Below are 20081 nucleotides of genomic sequence, written 5' to 3'. Positions count from 1 at the left end.
CAGTACAATAAAGTGCTAAAATTGTAAGGGGAGAGGAGGTAGGCTTTCATAGAGAAAGAGTACCCAGTTCAGGCCACAACAGTCAGGAAGACTGCAAGCAACCCATGGGCTTGAGTCATGCCCTGAAAGGATTGGATTAGAAAAAAAAGAAAATTACTAACATGTATTGTCTGCCTTCTATATTCTAGGCACTGTGCTAGGCAATGTTTTAGCTTATTGTGGTCTCATTACAGTTTTGCAAAGTATATATGTACATCCATGTTTTACCGGTGAGGAAACTAAAACTTGGTTAATGTTATCAGATATTGTCTGTTTCAAATATTATCTATGCTACCAAATATTGTCTACATTGTACAACTTTTTTTTTAGAACTTTCTATTTTCATACTTTAGAGACGTACGCCAAATTCATCATGATTGAAGACAATAAGGAAAACAAAGATCATTCCTTAGAAAAGGGAAGAGCAACTCTCATTTTTTCCTTAAAGAATGAAGTTGGAGGACTTATAAAAGCACTGAAAATCTTCCAGGTAAGCAGTCTCTGTATTTCTGCATAAAACTCTTATAAAATGGGTCTGTAAGATTATTTGTAAATTCTTCAGAGGTGGACTACAGAAATGTTTTAAACACTTAAATTTGTAAAATACTGCTCGATTCTATCAAATGGGCAAAGGATACAAACAATTTATAGAAGAGGAGGTACAAATAACTAATAAAGAAATGGGGGAGGAAAGATTCACTTTACAGATTTTGAAGAAGCAAATTTTAATTTTATTTTAATTAAATGAAATATTGAAAATTTAATGATATTATTTAATGATACATTAATAATATATTAAACGCTATTTTTTATATAGCAAAATAACAAAGAGTCTACAATTATACTACTCCCTACTGTTAAAGCTTCAATGCATTTGGCACTTAAATACACCTTTGGTGTGAGGGAAAATTGATGTGATGTGTAGGGAAACAATCTGGTAATATGTATTTTGAGTCTTAATGTGTTCACATATTTTGACCCAGTAATTTTACTTCCATAAATCTATCCTAAGGAAATCAGGGTCAGTCAGTTAGAACAGGAATTTTTACTGAGTACTTACTAAGTACAGCACGTCCTGCTAGATATGAAGGTGTGTACCCTAACAAAGCAGACACAGTTCCAGCCCTCACAGTTGTGTATAATCTAGTGGAGAAGACAGACACTAAACAAATAATTTCAGTAAACAAATGATTACATGTGTGTAAACTGACCTGAAAGAGAAGTACCAGGTACTATGATAGCATTGAACTGGGAGACCTAACCCAGTTTAAGAGACACAAAGATTTATTTATAGGAATTAAAAAATTATAAACAAACTACTTGTCCTAAGGTATGGAACAGGTTAAATTATACTACTAGAACATCATCGGTATTAAGCTTGTAGCCCCTGAAGGCAGGCCACCTGAGTTCAAATCCTTGCTCTGTCACTTATTGGCTGTGTGATGGTGGGCAAATTAATTAGTCTCTCTGCGTTTCATCTTAGCATCTATAAAATGAGAACCCTACCTACCTCACAGGGTCACTGTGAGAACTAATAAAATTAATATATTTCAAGTGCTTAGGATAGCTCATAGTAAATTATCAATAAATGTTAGCTGTTTAGAAACCAGATTTATATCCATATGATATACTATTAAACAGCAGTTTGAAAATAATATTTCAAAGAATTTAAAATTCTAAATATAACAAATAGTCTAGAAGAGTTTGTGATAAAAAGCACCAGTTTTTTACCCAGCACCTCAGTTCCACTCCCTAGAGGCAATCTCTTTTAACTATTTCTGTTCTTTAGTTCTTTTAGCGGTGAATTTATAATGTCTAAATATTGTCCTGATCTCTCTGAGTTATCAATTTACATGATATTTATTTACTCTCTATTGTGAATGATACTGATACTGATACTTCCGTCCCTTCTTCCTCCTTCTCCTCCCCATATTTGATAATTACATGATTACTGCAAGCTCTTCTTTTGATTACCTTGGAGTCTTTAAATAGTATACCTATATTTCTTCCATCAACTTTCTTTTTTATTTTGTCTTTAATCAAATAATACTTGTGCATGGTTTAAAAAGTCAACCCCACACTATAAAGCTTATAAAGAAAATGGCAGTCTTCTGCTTCATCTCTCTTCATTCCTAAATTCCATTTAATTTTTATGTTGACCTAGGTGCAGAGGGTTGAGCTAATCACACTCCTTAAATCACGTGGACACTGTCATCACTGATGTGTACAGCCTCCTCCTCCTGTTTTATTCCATCTCCATTTCTCTCTTCTGATAGACAACTGCTCTGATACGTTTGATCTACACACTGAATTGTTTTTTATGTTACTTAGAATCTATGTTGAGTTTCTGCATGTGCATGGACTGGTAATTTATATAAATGTTATTGTACATACACTTTTTCTTTTACTCAGCACTGTGTTTTGAAGACCTACCCGTGCTGCTACATATCCATCTCATTCGTTCTTCTGACTGCTGCAATGGTGTTGTGGGCGTGAATCCACCTATTTTTACTTATCCTCTGCCTATAGGGGGCAAGCATCTTCAACGCTTTTAACCATATTTTCTCATAGTATCTTCCATATTTATAAGCAATATGCTTATTCTGCTGCTATTCCTTGTTTTTTCCGTTTGTAGATATTGATTTTCTCCAGCGGAAGTGAAGGGTTAGCTTCCTTGGCACAGCTCCCTTTCCAGAGGCCCCTCAACTTCCCTTCTCCCCATCTTCACAATGTAGTTATGCCCCAATTTTTGGCTATATCAGTCTTCAGTGTTTTCATTATAAAGATGATGTAAATCTTGTTCAAAGAAGAGCTATATTATCCGTTATTCTGACTCTTCTTTTCTTGTACAACAGGATTACAGCATAGTTTTTAAGGGCATAGACTATGGAGCTAGACAGCTTGAGTTTGAATTCCAGCTCTTACACTGATTAGCTGTGTGCATTTGGGCAAACTGCTTAACCTCTCTGTGCCTCTGTTGCTGTAATTGAAATATCTGATAAGGAATGTCTCACTTATTACTTTAACTCTACCTGAATTTTCCTAGACCTTCTTGACTAAACTTTTCTTCCAGGTAAGAAGAAAAGAAACTAAATAACTTTTAAGTTATTTAGTTACATTTCCTCACCAAATGCCATCAAGTTTTTCATTTTGATAGCACTCAATTTTAGATTACTTTAGGAAGAATTGACATTTTGTGTCTTCTTCTCCAAAAACATAATTTATAGCTTTATATTTATTCAAGTCATCATTCAGAAAATATTTATGAATGTACTCTTATCTAAAAATTAATAAGAAATAGATTCAAAAAAACTCTCCTTTACTCCTGATCAATTCCAATATATTTTGTAACTGGCTCTCTTGTATTGATTCCATGATAGATTCTACGTTCCAGGATAAACCCTGCCTATTCCGATTTCCCAACATCCCTGACATTCACTCTCCTTTCTTATTTATCAAGTTAATGTTCCCTGATAATTATCTCATCCCTACCTTTGCTCATACAAGTTCCTCCTGTTTGGAATCTTACTTCTTCCCTTCTGTCTTCCTATTCTATCTATTTTTTAAGACTCATCTCAGCTCCTATCTGCTCCATAGAACCTTCTACCTCCTCAAACTCCTGATGTTTTTTTCCATTTCTGAACATCTTCTGTGCCTGAACACTCACTATTTGTATTTTCTCTTAGTCTTTCATGTGTTAGTCAACTAGATTGTAAACTCCTTGTACGTCTTGCCCTTCTTTGTATGCTTCACAGCCATTACTTGGCTACACAGGTGTTCACTAAGTTAATTTAGATTCAACTGGTTAGTATTGGAGATCATCTACTCTAACTTTCTCGTTTTTTAGATGAAGAAAACTGTTGGGTGACTGGTTCTTATGTTTCATGATTATGTCACCAGGGCTTTTCCTCAGCACCCAGATTGGTAAGAGAAGATACCTTCCCCCCACAGGTTTACACATATGGCACCCCACAGCTCAGGCTGGCACGCGAAGAGATCAGAAGCAGCAATCTGATTCAGCTGGTTACTGAGTTTGTAGCTTAAGATATTGGAGGTATTAAATATTCCATGTTCAAGCTGTTCATCTAATTGTATTAAATGCATTATTGCAAAGGAGACTTTTCTTTTTAAAGGACTAACACTAGATCACTTAAAAAATAACCTAGCCTTTATTTGTGAGAATTTTCAAAGGGTTCTTTTTATCTACGAGACTAAGTCTTTTGATTTGAAGGCCAATCAGTTCTGGCAATCTGAGGGACTTTCTACTGGGTGTTAATTTAATTAGATTCTGGAGGGTGTAATGAATTTTTCAAACTTTTTTTGAATAGTACCTAATATTTAGGGGGAATTATTTTGCTGTTGATGGCACTAAAAACAGCCTTTTTTCCCTTTGGCTATCATGACAAGTGATGAGACTGAGTTTTAGTGGTAATGGAAGTAATCTGCTCAGAGACTGTAACCATTTGAGGCAGTCATGTATAATCTTCACCCTCTGCTTTCCACAGGAGAAGCATGTGAACCTGTTACATATTGAGTCCCGAAAATCAAAGAGAAGAAGCTCAGAGTTTGAGATTTTTGTTGATTGTGATATCAATAGAGAACAGCTGAATGATATTTTTCATCTGTTGAAGTCTCATACTAATGTTCTCTCTGTGAATCTACCAGATAATTTTACTGTGAAGGAAGATGGTAAGTTTGAAAAGTGAAAATACTACTCAAAAGATTAAGTGCATAATGTGTGTCCTATCTTATGTTTAGCTTGAAGGCGTGAAAGTAAAAGTAAAACACTGTCTATTCAAATTGCTTACAATCTGATAATGAAGAAGATACAAAATGTAATTGCTCAAAATGCTAAAGAAAAATTATAAAGCAACATTTTATCAAGGGCGAGGGAAGTGAAAAGGAAAACTTGAGTACAAGAAAGAATTTAGAATAGTTAGAAATCCATTGTTATCTCAGTTTCCAAATCATCAGGCTTTTTTTTTTTTTTTCTTGGTACACGGGCCTCTCACTGCTGTGGCCTCTCCTGTTGTGGAGCACAGGCTCCGGACGCGCAGGCTCAGCGGCCATGGCTCACGGACCCAGCTGCTTCACGGCATGTGGGATCTTCCCGGACCGGGGCACGAACCCGTGTCCCCTGCATCGGCAGGCGGACTCTCAACCACTGCGCCACCAGGGAAGCCACATCAGGCATTTCTTGATTTCACAAACCTCCAGTTCACAATCCCTGAGCACTTAGTAACTCTTACAGGGCAGATACCTAGCAGATATTAAGTGAATATTTGAATTTGTTGAGAATGTTGACAATTACTGACAACTATGATGTGAAATACTCTGTATATGAAATACAATATTCTTCCTTGTCCTCACTTCCACCAAAACCAAATGGAAAGCTTCTAAGTTTTCAGATACTCAGGTAGCACAGAGAGAATCTAAAATCTTCTACTGTGAAAAAATCCTTGCAGTTTACTTGGGGCAAGAGACAAATGGATAAATCAGTCACATTTTATAAATGGTACTCAATTTAAAGTAATCCCTTCAGATTATGTCACGATATTTGGGTGTAATCAGGGCTGATATTCATCTGTTATGTATTCATATGGCTGTATAAGGTATTAAAATATCAATATTCTACGTCCATGTCTGGCTGGCAGATAGCTTTTTCCCTGAGTCCCTTAAGTGCTCCTCACCATGCCTGAAGCCCATGTGCCCCCAGTTCTCCCCTAGGAGTCCTGTGGCCACCACAAACAACTAGAAGATTAACACCTGATAGAGCAGGAGCCTGGGACTCTGCTTGTGTCTATTTTGAGTGATTCGTGCCCCTGTTGTTTTGTTGCTGAATCTCTTGAATATCACTTCTGGGTATGTTAGAGCATTAAACTGGAGCAAGAAGAATTGAGTCCTAGTCCTCTCTGTTCCATTAGAGATGAATGATCTTGGATAAGTTACTTCACCTCTCTGGCAAATGAAGAGTTTTATAGAGTCTAAATAGTTCAACTGATTTTTAGGGAACACCAACTTGCATCAGATATTTCTACTAAGAAATGGGGATACAAAAAGAAATAGTCCTACCCTGGAGTCGTTCCCATTCTTTTCTGTAAGACAGCCATATGCAGATACATTATAGTAAAACATAGTAAAAGCTTTCAGAGAATTGGAGTCATAGTCATGGGAACCCAGATGATAGAGAATTAGCGCCACCTACAGGGTCAGGGAAGGCTCATTTGATTTGGGTCCTGAAGGAGGAGAAGGATATTCTCAAGAAAACAGAAGGATGAGGTGCAGCAGGATGTGGGATGGGATAGGTATTCCAGGGAGAAGACCAGCATTCACAAATCTCAGAGTTTTAGGAGAGCGTGTATGTATGAGGGATAGTGAGAAGATCAAAGTGGCAAAGATATAAATGATCTCTAAGATCCTTTTAATCAACAAAAATAAACATTCAGAGTTTTAATTAAATTTGCTAATTAAAAATTAGCCTTGGGGCTTCCCTGGTGGCGCAGTGGTTCAGAGTCCGCCTGCCAATGCAGGGGACACGGGTTCGTGCCTCGGTCCGGGAAGATCCCACATGCCGCGGAGCGGCTGGGCCCGTGAGCCATGGCCGCTGAGCCTGCGCGTCAGGAGCCTGTGCTCCGCAACGGGAGAGGCCACAACAGTGAGAGGCCCGCGTACTGCAAAAAAAAAAAAAAAAAAAAAAAAAATTAGCCTTACTCTTTAAGACTAGCTAAATATGTAGCTTAAATTTTTTTGAACTTTTGGTCTATTACTAATGTGCATCATTTCTGCAATGCTTAGGAAATTAAGGCTTAAAATATTTTTAAACTCAAAAACTTTGAATAAGATTTACTTATTAAAACTAGACCAATTTACTTGTATACATTGTGCCTCAACGTACAAGCTAAAATTAAAAATCTCATCCAAATGCATTTATGACTTTCTTAATTTCTTCTTCTTTATTGCCTAATTTAAGATGGTCTCTTCAACTGTTAGTGTTTTTTGTATTTTTCAGGTATGGAAACTGTTCCTTGGTTTCCAAAGAAGATTTCTGACCTGGACCACTGTGCTAACAGAGTTCTGATGTATGGATCCGAACTGGATGCTGACCATCCTGTAAATATTTTAAATAAATATTTTCATGAAAATAATTTAAAGCAAACTAAAAAATTAAGGGTATTATTTTTCTTTTCTGGAGAAAGTGCTTATTCTAGACTAAACAGGATCTTGATTAATCTGGGTTTCAGGAAGTGTTATTAGTCCTTCATGTTGGTGGACTTGAAACCAAGTGACTGAAGAGCATCCAATTTCATTGGCTCCAAAACATCTGTGTCATGCCTGGAATTCGTATCACTAAGAGCTATTCCAAGAATTACACTACAATGAACACCGTATCTGCAGTCGGTTTCTATCAAAATGGGCATGGGCTATTGGAGAGGGGAGTAAAGATAGGAAGGGGAAAATCATCACCCACACTGTCCAGCATAATTGGTTTATTATGCAGTTGATGAATTAGGAAGCTGTTACCTTGGAAAATCATATGGGATACAGTACAGGCATGAGTTGGAGAATTAGTAAGTCTAGAGCATTAGGACTTCTTATGGAGCTCTAGGATCCTAGGAGGGGAGGAGAGAAGAGAGTCAGCAGTAGAGTTGCACAGACCAGGGATTTAATCTAGCTTCTATCACTTATTAGCTGTGTGAATGTGACCATATACTGCCTTAGACAACCCCCAGCCGATCCATCCATTTATTCTATAATATCTTATTGAGTAAGTATTGGAATTAATAATTTGCTGTACCTGCCCTCTGGGAGCTTCCAGTCAAGTTGACAAAGTAAAGCACACACACACACACACATATATATAAACACACATACAAGATTTAAGTATGAAAAGTGTGCTAAGTGGCATGAACAGACTGCTTTGAGATATACACAAGAGAGTAAACACTTCTAGCTGAAGAGGTCAGAGAAAGGCAACCTTGTTAACTTGGCCTTAAAGAATTTTGGCAGGAAAGAGATGGAGAGGAAGGACAGTTCATTGCAAAATGAGCAAAGGTTCAGAGGCAAGAAAATCTGGGGCATGTTTACAGAAAGGTGTGTAAATCAGTTTTACTGACCTACTACCAAGTCCTGCTGATTTTCACCTCCAAGATATTTCTTTGATTTGTTCCTTGTTTATTCTTACTACCACATCCCTTAACTGGTCTTCCTGCCTCCAGCCTTGCCACCTCAAACTGTCCTCATAGTCACTAGAACAATCTAAAGCCTCAGTATAACCGTTATCCCTCTTGTGCCTAAAAATCACCAATGGTACCTCAGTACAGATCTAAGAAAATTGAAAACATAAGCCCACGCAAAAACTTGTACACAAATGTTCATAGAAGCATTATTCATAGTAGCAAAAAAGTGGAAACAACCCAAATATCCATCCACTGGTGAATGGATAAGTAAAGCATGGTATGTCCCCAACATGGATATTAATGGCCATAAAAAAGCATGAATTACTCAACATGCTACAACAGGGGTGAACCTTGAAAACACTGTGATAGTGAAAGAAGCCAGTCACAAAAGGCCATACATTGTGTGATTTCTTTTACATGAAATATCCAGAAGCGGCAAATTCATAGCAACAGGAAGCAGATTACTGTTTGCCAGGGCTGGGGGTGAGGGAAAATGAGGATAGACTGCGAATGAGTAGGGTGTTTTTTTTCAGTGTGATAAAATGTTCTGAAATTATGGTGGAGGTGGTTGCACAACACTGTGAATATCCTAAACCCCCCTAAATTGTACACTTTAAAATGTCAGTTTTAAGGTATGTGAGTTATATCTTGATAAAGCTGTTATTTTTTTTTTTTTAAAAAAAACCCAATGGCTTCCAATTACCCCAAGACTAAAATCCAAGCTCTCAAACAGACCTTTACTAGCAGACCCATAACTAGTCTTCACCGTGCTCCACCTCACTCTCCAGGCTCCAGCAACATTGGATTACCTGTACTTTCTTAGGTGCAACATGCTGTTTTTCATTTCTGCGCTGTCCTTGGTGCTGTGCTTTCTGTCCTTCTCCCCCTGGCTCTCTCCACTCCTCTTTTAGCTTAGGAGTCATTGCTAGGGACCCTTTCCTGACCCCCACTACCCTCTTCGCATACTCTGTATTGTGAGTTTCTTTTTGAGTTCAAGTGGTATTTTGTGCCTGTCTGTAATAAGGCACTTACCATATTGTTTCAAAATAATTGGTTAAAGTAAACTCCTTGAAGACCCAGATTGTGCTGTGTTTCTCTGAATTTCAGCACAAGGCCAGGTGCATAGTAGGGACTTGTAAATCTGTGTTAAACACTCAAGTCTCATTCTTTCCTTTCAAGTGTCCTCCCCTTCTTTCCTATTTTGTATTATTGGCTATTTCCTCCTAAGATTTGCTTTTTGATGCCTTATTTTGTCTATTTTTTTCTTAAATATTTTTCATAGGTATAAATTCTAGTGTTACTATCTCTTCTATCTTTTTATCATTAATTGCTTCTACAAATGATTAATATGTCTACATTTTGCAATAAAATCTGAAGCTAGATTCAGTTGCCATGATTTTAAATATTAGTAATTACTACTTTGTTACTAATTACAGGAAAATATAACTGAAGATGTAGTCAAATGATTAAGAAAAAACTCACCCTTGGAAAAGAGCCATGTATTTTAACTAGGGTGGTGCTTTTCTTTTTCCTCAAACTATTTTATTTTTGTAGCTACTGTAGTATTTTTGTATCTATAGTATCTTTTATCTTTGCAGCCACTATCGTATGAATCTGTCATATAATGCTGACTTTAAAAGAAAAATGATCATAAATTTCTAAACAGTGCTTGCTCAAAATAACAGTTATATAGCTCTTCAATATAGTCACTTGAATAATAATGAAATGTTTTCTAAATCATTTGTTAAGTATTTTTTAGTATGCATATTTAAAAACTTTTCTTTAATTATCAGGGCTTCAAAGACAATGTCTATCGTAAAAGACGAAAGTATTTTGCAGACTTGGCTATGAACTATAAACAGTAAGTGTACTATAAAAATAACTTATTCAACTTTGAACTAATGAAATAAATGGAGTAAATTATGCCTATATAGTAAATAGAAAACAAGATACGTGCTACTGTTTATTGGATGCTAATTCAAGATAACTTCTCTTTATCTCATTAGTGGAGACCCCATTCCTAACGTTGAATTCACTGAGGAGGAGATTAAGACCTGGGGAACTGTGTTCCGAGAGCTCAACAAACTTTACCCAACCCATGCCTGCAGAGAGTATCTCAAAAACTTACCTTTGCTTTCTAAATACTGTGGATACCGGGAAGATAATATCCCACAATTGGAAGATGTCTCAAACTTTTTAAAAGGTAATGAAATGATTAATTTTTTGTAAGGTGAATATTGAACTCCATTTCAATCACAATAGAATTTTTAACAGAGGACTAAAGTCCAGTTATTTGGGAGGTCAGAATTTTTCTGTATTCTGTCCTGGCAATTCTCCAGGCACCACATGTGAAGAGGGACATTCATAACCTGGAGCAAATGTAGAGGAAAGTGAGCAGAATTGTAAGAGGATTGGAAAATGTATCATATAAATAAAATTTGAAGGATTCTCAGGGTTTTTAACCTGGAAATTTAGGGGACTTTATAGATTTATTTAAATATTTGAAGGTCATCTTATGTTATAGAGGGATTCCTATGTGGTTCTGAAGTAAAGGACAGTCGGATAGAAACAGCAAACTTTTATTTCGAAACGGACAAGATCCTGTTAAAAGAGCCATTTGAAAATGGGACAGGCTCATGAGATGGTTAGTTCCACATCCATGGAGATGTTCATACAAAAGTTCCACACCCACTAGAGGGATGTGATAGAGGAGATTCAAGCACCTTCGGGAAGGTTGGAGTAAATGATCGCTGAAGCCCCTTTCCACACTAAGATTCTTTCGTTTTCCCAAAGAAGAAGATGTGTTAGTAGAAGCATAAACAAAGACTAAGGACAAGTTTTCTCCTTTTAGTTCATCATGCTTACTTGGTCCAGGCTTCCTTATTTTTTCTCACTAGTATAGGAAGTAAAAGGATCAGTGATCTCCAGGATCTACAATATGTAAGAAAAATAAATATCCCCCTTTGATCTCAGCAGATTAGAACCTTAGGGAAAAAAATAGGCATTATGTTTTTGACCCAAAGGGAGTTTATCTTATTTCCATCATATCTGAAATTACTATCTTTGAATTTATTATATAGACTGTTATAAAAATATACATATTTATTCAACTCCATAATTCTCATTCCTCAACCACTATACACAAAACTAAGAACTAAACAGGAGAGGGCAATATAGTTTTTACAAGGGAAGAACTCATATAAGTGGTTCCTACAAAAACTAGATTTAAAAAAAATAGTGATTAAGAATGGCAGAGAACCAAAGCACATGACCTTGTGTGACTTAACAAAGATGGACTAGCATATGCTACAGAAGTTGTTATCAAATCACACTTGCATGAGATCTGGAGGCAATAGTTTGTTATAGATGTGAAACTGAAAGCTGATCACTTGGGGTCTGGAGCTTGAGCAGGCTGCAGAGCTTGTTGCTAAAGGTGTTTCAAGGGAACGTGTCAAAGAGAGAAACCAATATTAAAAGACAGTTCAAACAAAACATGAGTTGGAAGGGGCTACCTGCCCTGGCAAATATGGTGGCCACTAGACAACCGTGGTTGTTTAAATAATTTAAATGAATGTAGGGACTTCCCGGTGGTCCAGTGGTTAAGACTCTGCCTTCCAATGCAGAGGGCATGGGTTCCATCCCTGGTTGGGGAACTGAGATCCCACATGCTGCGTGGTGCGGCCAAAAATAAATAAATAAATAAAATAAAGTTAAAAAAAATAAAATGAATGTAAATCAAAATGTTAGTTCCCCAGCCACATTAGCCACATTTCAAGGGCTCAATAGCCACACGTGGCTAGTGGCTAGCAATAGGCTAGATGTTGAACATTTCCATCTTTGTGAAAAATTCTTTTGCCCATCGGAGTGGGAGAATCCAAGTACAAAGCATTGGGGTGGAACTGGAATTACCAGAGTGTGAGAGTTTGAAATGAAGGACAAGATCAGAGCTTATAGAGGTCCCCAGAGCCACTGCAGCCTAGTGGAAGGTGACTTTTACGGTGGGCATGCAGACTCAGGTATTGGGGAATGAAAGAGCACCATCCAGTTGAGATAACATAAAGAAACAATAAGAGGTAGTACTGGCTAAAAATGACGTAGTTTCAAAAATGGTTCTGATCTAAATTAATAGATCTTGTTAGTGAGTTTTTTTTAAAAAAGAAAAGTAAGATTGTCTATTCTAGTGAAGATTTTCTCCTTTGCTTTGCAGAGCGCACAGGTTTTTCCATCCGTCCTGTGGCTGGTTACTTATCACCAAGAGATTTCTTATCAGGTTTAGCCTTCCGAGTTTTTCACTGCACACAGTATGTGAGACACAGTTCAGATCCCCTCTATACCCCAGAGCCGTAAGTACTTCTACTGCAGCATCCATCCATCGATATGGTACCTACGTCATGATTTTTTGTGAGGATCAAGCGAATTAGCACATGTAAAGCATTTTGAATGGTGCCTGGCATGTAATACATGTTCCATGCTCTATACATGTTAACCATTATTATTACCATTGTTAATTGACAACCTATTAGGTGCCAAGTGCTGTCCTAAGCATAGGGGATGTAAGACTGAAAAAAATCAAAGTTTCCTGCCTTCATAGAGCTTATATTCCAATGGGAGATATAGATAATAAACAAACAAGTAAATATATATATATATAAAATTCAGATGGTTATAAGTGCCATGGAAAAAAATAAAGTAGGGAAAAGGGACAGAGTTGTGTGTGGGTGGTTGTTTCTATTTTGAAAAGGGTGATCAGAAAAGGACTGACTGAGAAGGTCACATTTGAGTAGAGACCTGGTTTGGGGGTTGGGGGGTTGACATGTGGATGTCTGTGCGTATTTGTATGAACTTATGTATGTGTGTTTGTGAGTGGCCAAGGTTTTGTACCAAAATAGTTTCTTTACTGTAATAGTGTCCTTTGTGGTCCATTTCCAAAGTAATACCACCTGATTAATTTGAATAAAAGTAAGATCAGGTTTTGATTTGATTGAATGGTTGATTATGCATTTATGTTAAATGTCACAGTGTGACAACTTGTACCTCTTTTTCAGAGATACCTGCCATGAACTCTTGGGTCATGTCCCCCTTTTGGCTGAACCCAGTTTTGCTCAGTTCTCCCAAGAAATTGGCCTGGCTTCTCTTGGAGCTTCAGAAGAGGCTGTTCAAAAACTGGCAACGGTATAAATCTGGAAATAGCTGTATGGATCAGTAATCTTTAACTGGGGTGGGATGTGGGTATTTGTGTAGTTTAAAAGTACCTACTCAAGATGAGCATTAGAAAATTTGTCTTTGCTCATATTTAATTTAAATAATTTAAAAAAACATTAAAGGAAGATGTAAAAATTTAAGGCTTATCCAAAGAAGACCTGAGCTTTAAAAAAAAAAAAAAAGGCAGAGAGACAGAGAACACTAGAATACAATAATGTTAACAGTTGGTATACCTTCTTTTTTTAGTAAAAATGATAGGTTCCTTAAAAATGATGCTAAAAATATTTTTGAGCACTAGGTACAAAACATGCTGGAAATAGAAAGATGAATAAGGCCTGGTTCCCACCTTCAAGGAACTTATACACAGACACTTACGTTAGAATGAAAGGAGGTCTGTAGAGAAGCTCAGGCAGGGTGCTCTGGGAGTGCAGAGAACTGCCTGTGGAAGGTTTCATGGAAGATGAACATCTGGACCAGCCCTGGGAAGATGAGTAATGTTTTCACCTGCCAGGAAAAGAAGGAAGAGCATCTCAGGATGAGGACACACAAGGAAAGACGGGAGGTGCTTGGTGTATCTGAGGAAATGACAAGAAGCTGGAGCAGAGTGTGTGAGGTTTGGGGAGGTGGTGTGAAATAGGCTAGATGGTTAGAACAGTGCTCTCAAATTGTGGTTTGGGGACCCCACAGGGTCCTTGAGTAAAAGATCCATTCAAAATGCAGAGTGAATTTTAATGTGAGAGACAGAGTTCATTGATATGGTTTCAGATTCCACATTACAGCTGTACTTTAAGAAATTACCACTTGTTGAGTTTTGATGTTGTGTCAAAGAAGAATAGCCACAATTATCTGAGAAGGCTATTACAATATTCAGCCATCTTCCAACTACTTATCTGTTTGAGGCTGACTTCTCTCCACATACTTGAACCAAAACAACCTATTGTGACAGGTTTAATACAGAAGCAGATGTGAGAATCCATCTGTTTTCCAGCCAGACATTAAATAATATCAATCCGGACACTAAAAAGATTTGTGACAATATAAAACAATGCAACTTTTCTCACCGTTTTTTTCTTTCTTTTTTTTTTTTTGCGGTACGCGGGCCCCTCACTGCTGTGGCCTCTCCCGTTGCGGAGCACAGGCTCCGGACACGCAGGCCCAGTGACCACGGCCCACGGGCCCAGCCGCTCCACGGCACGTGGGATTCTCCTGGACCGGGGCACAAACCCGCGTCCCCTGCATTGGCAGGTGGACTCCCAACCACTGCGCCACCAGGGAAGCCCTCTCACCGTTTTTTGTACAATATAGTTACTTTTGATTAAAATGTTATTTGTGTTACCATAAAATGGTTTATTATAATTTTAACATTAATTAGTAAACATTTAAATTTTTCTCAGTTTACATTTTTAATATGGTAAATATAGCTAGCTCTGTCCCACATAAACAAAAGGTCTTTGGGTCCTCAGTAATTTAAAAAATATATTTATTTATTTATTTACTTATTTATTTTGGCGGTGTTGGGTCTTAGTTGCCACACACGGGATCTTCATTTCGCCATGTGGGATCTTTAGTTGCGGCATGCGGACTTCTTAGTTGAGGCATGCATGCAGGATCTAGTTCCCCTACCAGGGATCAAACCCGGGCCCCTGCATTGAGAGTGTGGAGTCTTACCCACTGGACCACCAGGGAAGTCCCTCCTCAGTAATTTTTAAGAGTATATAAGAGTTCTGGGAACAAAAGTTTGAGAAGTCTGGTTTGGAACGAGGCCAGATTGTAGAAATACTTGTGAGCTATCCTGGAGGTCTTGGATTTTATTCCAGGGTACTTTGGGTCAGTGACTAAGAGTTGTAATTTGTTTTAAATTGAGTCCTTCAGGATGTGAAAGTAATACTGATGTCCTTTTGCAGTGCTACTTCTTCACTGTGGAGTTTGGTCTATGTAAACAAGAGGGGCAGCTAAGAGTCTTCGGTGCTGGCTTACTTTCTTCCATCAGTGAACTCAAAGTAAGAGCTGTAAATCTTTGCACATAACCATATTCACTTAATGTAATTGATATGACCTGAAATAGTTTCTGGATTTTAATTTATTTATTTTTATTATTTATTTATTTATTATTCTTGGCTGCCTTGGGTCTTTGTTGCTGCGCGTGGGCTTTCTCTAGTTGTGGCGAGTGGGGGCTACTCTTTGTTGTGGTACGCAGGCTTCTCATTGTGGTGGCTTCTCTTGTTGTGGAACACAGGCTCTAGGTGCGTGGGCTTTAGTAGTTGTGGCACGCAGGCTCTAGAGCGCAGGCTCAGTAGTTGTGGTGTACGGGCTTAGTTGCTCTGCAGCGTGTGGGATCTTCCCAGACCAGGGCTTGAACCCATGTCCCCTGCATTGGCAGGTGGGTTCTTAACCACTGTGCCACCAGGGAAGCCCTAGTTTCTGGATCTCAATAAGAGCTACCTGTGGAAAATACTTGGGGTGGCAGTAAACATTACCTAAGAGGCATTTTTCTCTATTTCCTAAGTTTTCTGAATATAGATAACTATTCAGAATATAGTTATATCTTTTAAATAAAAATGTATTTTAAAACAAAGTCTTGCTGTTTCCTCACCATTTTTGGTGTGCTAGCAACAACTTCAGCAATTTCTAGGGAATTCTTTGAGATGTATTATTTATCCAATAAAGGAATGAACTTATGTTTGTTGAGTGGTGGATGTGCATGAAATATTGTCCAAGGTACAGTCTTTCTCTCAAGGAGCCTACCACCTGCTGGTGGGTACAAGTCATGTATAAGAATAACTAGTGCAGGGTAGAAAGCAGATGCCATAATGCAGGAATAAATAAATAAAGATCCTTGGGTACCTCCTAAATGGAGAAGAGTGTTAGAACAATGGAGTGGTCTTGGGGCATTTATAGGGATAGCAAACCATTTGTTTTGCTGGCTCTGGCAGTTGTGTGTAGAATGTGATCATGAAAATAGATAGTATCCTTTGATTCACTGACTCTTCATCCTCTAGCACGCACTTTCTGGACATGCCAAAGTAAAGCCCTTTGATCCTAAGATTACCTGCAAACAGGAGTGTCTCATCACAACTTTTCAGGATGTCTACTTTGTATCTGAAAGCTTTGAAGATGCAAAGGAGAAGATGAGGTAAAGTATATCTTCCTCATGCCTTAATTTTCCTCTGCAAAAGATAGGTCCAATAATGGTAACAAGTCACAGAAGTAAGCAGCTGGATAATTAGAAGCCCACTAGGCACCTTTTGCCTGTAACACATCTCTCTTTCACAGTAAATATTTAGGGTGTGTTGTTTATAATGATGTTCAGTGTTGCAAATATAAATCAGATACACTGAGAAATTGGTTACTTCCTATTCCTTCCTATCAGAGAGTTTATAATCTAATAGGAAAAATAAACTGTATGCAAATTACTATATAGCAACTAGGAAGCCTTAAAGAGATACAGATGAAACACTGTTCTGCATTTTATTCAGGAGCAGTTCATTCCAGCTAGGGGAACAGGGAAAGCCTAATGGCATTTGAGAAAGGACTTGAAGAATACACAAGATTTAGATATGTTAATTTTTAGACTAACGGACAGTATTTGGTTTGTTATCATTTTCTCCCTAGAAACTGATTGCCTCATATTTTTTTTCTTAAATAGAGAATTTACCAAAACAATCAGGCGTCCATTTGGAGTGAAGTATAATCCGTATACACGGAGTATTCAGATCTTGAAGGACACCAAGAGCATAACCAGTGCCATGAATGAGCTGCAGCATGAGCTTGATGTTGTCAGTGATGCCCTTGCTAAAGTCAGCAGGCAGCTGAGCATCTTGACAGTTGCCAGTCCTAATCCCGAAAGCATCTGAGCATTCAGAGGCCTGTGGGCCAACTGTTGCTTTGCTTGATGACCTGGTTGTGGAGGAACAGCAGCCAAACAATCTTCTCTATTCCCATTCCTTAATGGACCATTAGTCTTTGAAAATGTGTACCTGGATACTCTAGCCACTACTTTTTTTTTTCTTTTGGTAACAGCTTTAGTGAAGTATAGCCTAATTTTATTTCCCCCAGTTCTTGAGTAAAATGACTTCGATGATCACTTACAATACCTTGGTGGTTATTATGGAACTGATCCATATTGTTACTTAAGATTCTCTTATTTCTACAATAGCTTACTTATAACTGAATTTGTGCCAAGCTTGGGCACATTCACATGCCCAAATTTAATAGGGGATCAGCTGTCTCTGCTGCTAGCCTGAGCAAAAGCAGAGAGGCCTTTGCATATGAAACATACCTGGTAAAGAGCAAATAGTCTATTTTCAAGTGTAGTGTCTTGTAGGGAAAAAGGAGTATCTAAGTCTAGAAAGGTTGATTGGAGTATAATCCTTAAGTCCAGGTGAAGAATTTGTGACTTTATTTTGAAGGCACTAGGGAGCCCCTGCCCGAGTGACCATCCTCCTTGAAACTCTTTTCTTTCTGTGGCATTGCATATGTTTTACATTATCTGTCCTACTCAAGAGGCCAAAGGGAACTTGCAAGGCCCTGAACTCTGACATGCAGCCCCAGAGAATATCCTCAGGTTAGCAGGAGACAGTGTTGTCAAAGGGAGAGTTCAAACTGAGACAGATGAGAAGCGTGCAAAGTTTAAGTTGGAAAAGCAGTGCCAAGTACTTTATTTCCAAGGTATAAGGTGAGACCATAAATAGGAAGGTCAGGCGTGACAGTCGAGTGTGGGGAAATGGGGAGGAGATGGTGTAAGAAAAGTCAAGAAGAGCATTTTAGGACTGACACTGTAATAATGAAGGCTGCAAGCACTGGCTTTTATGTGGTGTCAGCGGTGTAGTACAGGGAGCAGGCTTGGTATAAAGCAGTAAAGCTGGAATCCCCAGGATAGGCTTGTGTCTCTTCAGTTTGCTCCTTTCCTCCCCCCACCCACTAAAGGAAGACTTTCCTCAAGTTTCTGTCTTTAGCCCTCTTCTCTCTCTGTTCACGGGAGATGTCATCCGTGTCCATGACTTTCTTATTTCATATGTCTCCCATATTTGCAATTCTAACCCTGACATCTGTCTTGAGTTTTTGCCTCTTACATCCAGCTGCCTGCCAGATATTTCCATCTAGATGTCCCATGAATTAGGCCAATGTTGTGTAACTTCTTGTGGCACCATTCATTAGAATGAAATGGGGTTGTGCAACATGGCAGCCCTGCCAAATATCTTAAACTCTATAGGTCCGAAAAGAAACTCAGAATCACCAGAATTTTGTGCCCCATCAGTTTCCTCTCCCAGTGATCTCATTTCTATTGATTGTATTAAGGGTCATATTTTCAGCCAATTTCCCATTCTTAATCAGCTATTTAAAGACTGTGTCCTTAATTTTTTCACATTAATAGTCAAATTGAATACCATTTAACATGTTTTATTTCAACAGACAACTAGATATTTTAATCCTTTTTAGGCCTCAAAGGAAATTATTTTAAAAACTCTTAAAAATTTATTTCATTTTATGTTATACAAGGAAATAGAATTAGGAAGAATAATTCATGCTACTTCAGATTTTTACATTACTTATAAATTTTAATAGCTGATCAACTGTTAAGTATACCTTTGATAGTACTAGATCTAAGTCAGCTTTGAAATTCGAAATATTGGTTAGGTCGTTTATAGTTAGTGTATTTGGTTGCAAGGAAATCTATGAAGCAAACTATGATAGATAGCAAATAACAACAAATCATGCATACTGTATCTGGTTTGGTTATTTTCATACAACTTTGATCATTGCAAAGAATCGTAGTTATTGAATTTTTAAATGATGGTATTTCAAATCACTCTGTGACAAAAGCACACTAAAGTAAATGTTAAAGACACAACGATTATAATTCACATCTTCAGAATAATGGAAATATTTAATGATTGGTTTCAGTTCTTTCTTCTAACCTCTGAATTTATGATATTTGGTAAATGAGGAGTTCTGAGAGTCTTAGAGTTTTCATGCATTTTAAATATATTTCTTCAAATATATGAGAACAGAATTGAACCAAAAGTGTGGTTCATAATTCTTAATCGGTGAGTTATTACTCAGAGACATAGATGGTATGTTCCTGACTTTTTGAAGAATGCTCCAAAATCTGGTTGTCAGTTGCCTGTATTTCTTAATCTGCCAATTCTGTCATTTGGAGTTATACAGTGGTTATGACACACCAAAGTGTACAGAATTATAGTTCATTATTAAATTGCCTTCCAAACTGAAAAAATTAAAAATCCTGGAATTGTCTAAAGGAACACATAATAGAGTTCATATATTAATTTCTAGGAAATGTATAAAGATACTGTGGTCTTATTTCAGTTCGTCTTTATTTTACTATATGATATACACTTATGACTTGCAAGTTTGTTATTCAACTGGATAATAAAAGGACACAAAATTCATGTTCTCACTAAGCATTTTTTTTGTCAAATGTATGTTAAAAACTGATTTAAATGTATATTAGCAATTTCATTAGTTTCAGAAATCTGTAAGTTCCTTATACTTCTTTAAAAAGCCTACAAATATGTGATGTAAGGGGAGCCAAACACACCTGGAAGCTAGAAACCACTTTTTGGAATTCTTGATAAAGTCTCAGTCTCATGTTCCTCATCTGTAAAGTGAGCTAAATCTACTTTACTGGGTTACTGTAAGAAT

The 20081-nt window shown here is 37.6% G+C and overlaps 1 protein-coding gene across 1 annotated transcript; it reads left to right on the top strand.

The window, feature by feature from the left end:
• The first annotated feature begins 412 nt into the window (after nucleotides 1–412).
• On the top strand, nucleotides 413–18293 carry TPH1 (tryptophan hydroxylase 1). Its single transcript, XM_029208382.1, has 10 exons — nucleotides 413–529; nucleotides 4545–4728; nucleotides 7049–7149; nucleotides 10010–10077; nucleotides 10223–10419; nucleotides 12424–12559; nucleotides 13262–13388; nucleotides 15323–15418; nucleotides 16418–16551; nucleotides 17065–18293. The coding sequence occupies exons 1-10, from the start codon at nucleotides 413–415 to the stop codon at nucleotides 17270–17272; spliced, it is 1368 nt and encodes a 455-aa protein (XP_029064215.1). The 3' UTR covers nucleotides 17273–18293.
• Nucleotides 18294–20081: the final 1788 nt, after the last annotated feature.

This window comes from Monodon monoceros, unplaced genomic scaffold (assembly GCF_005190385.1).
Source record: "Monodon monoceros isolate NGI ecotype Baffin Bay Population unplaced genomic scaffold, NGI_Narwhal_1 Super_Scaffold_7, whole genome shotgun sequence".
NCBI lineage: Eukaryota > Metazoa > Chordata > Mammalia > Artiodactyla > Monodontidae > Monodon > Monodon monoceros.
The sequence above is the reverse complement of the archived record's forward strand: the minus strand, read 5'-3'. Positions and strand labels throughout refer to the sequence as shown.

Excerpts from the sequence above, each read along its gene's own strand:
- TPH1 (XM_029208382.1), top strand. The coding sequence starts at position 413 with ATGATTGAAGACAATAAGGAAAACAAAGATCATTCCTTAGAAAAGGGA. Across the intron at positions 13,389-15,322 it reads CTGTTCAAAAACTGGCAACG|TGCTACTTCTTCACTGTGGA; the intron begins GTATAAATCTGG and ends GTCCTTTTGCAG. Across the intron at positions 15,419-16,417 it reads CTTCCATCAGTGAACTCAAA|CACGCACTTTCTGGACATGC; the intron begins GTAAGAGCTGTA and ends TTCATCCTCTAG.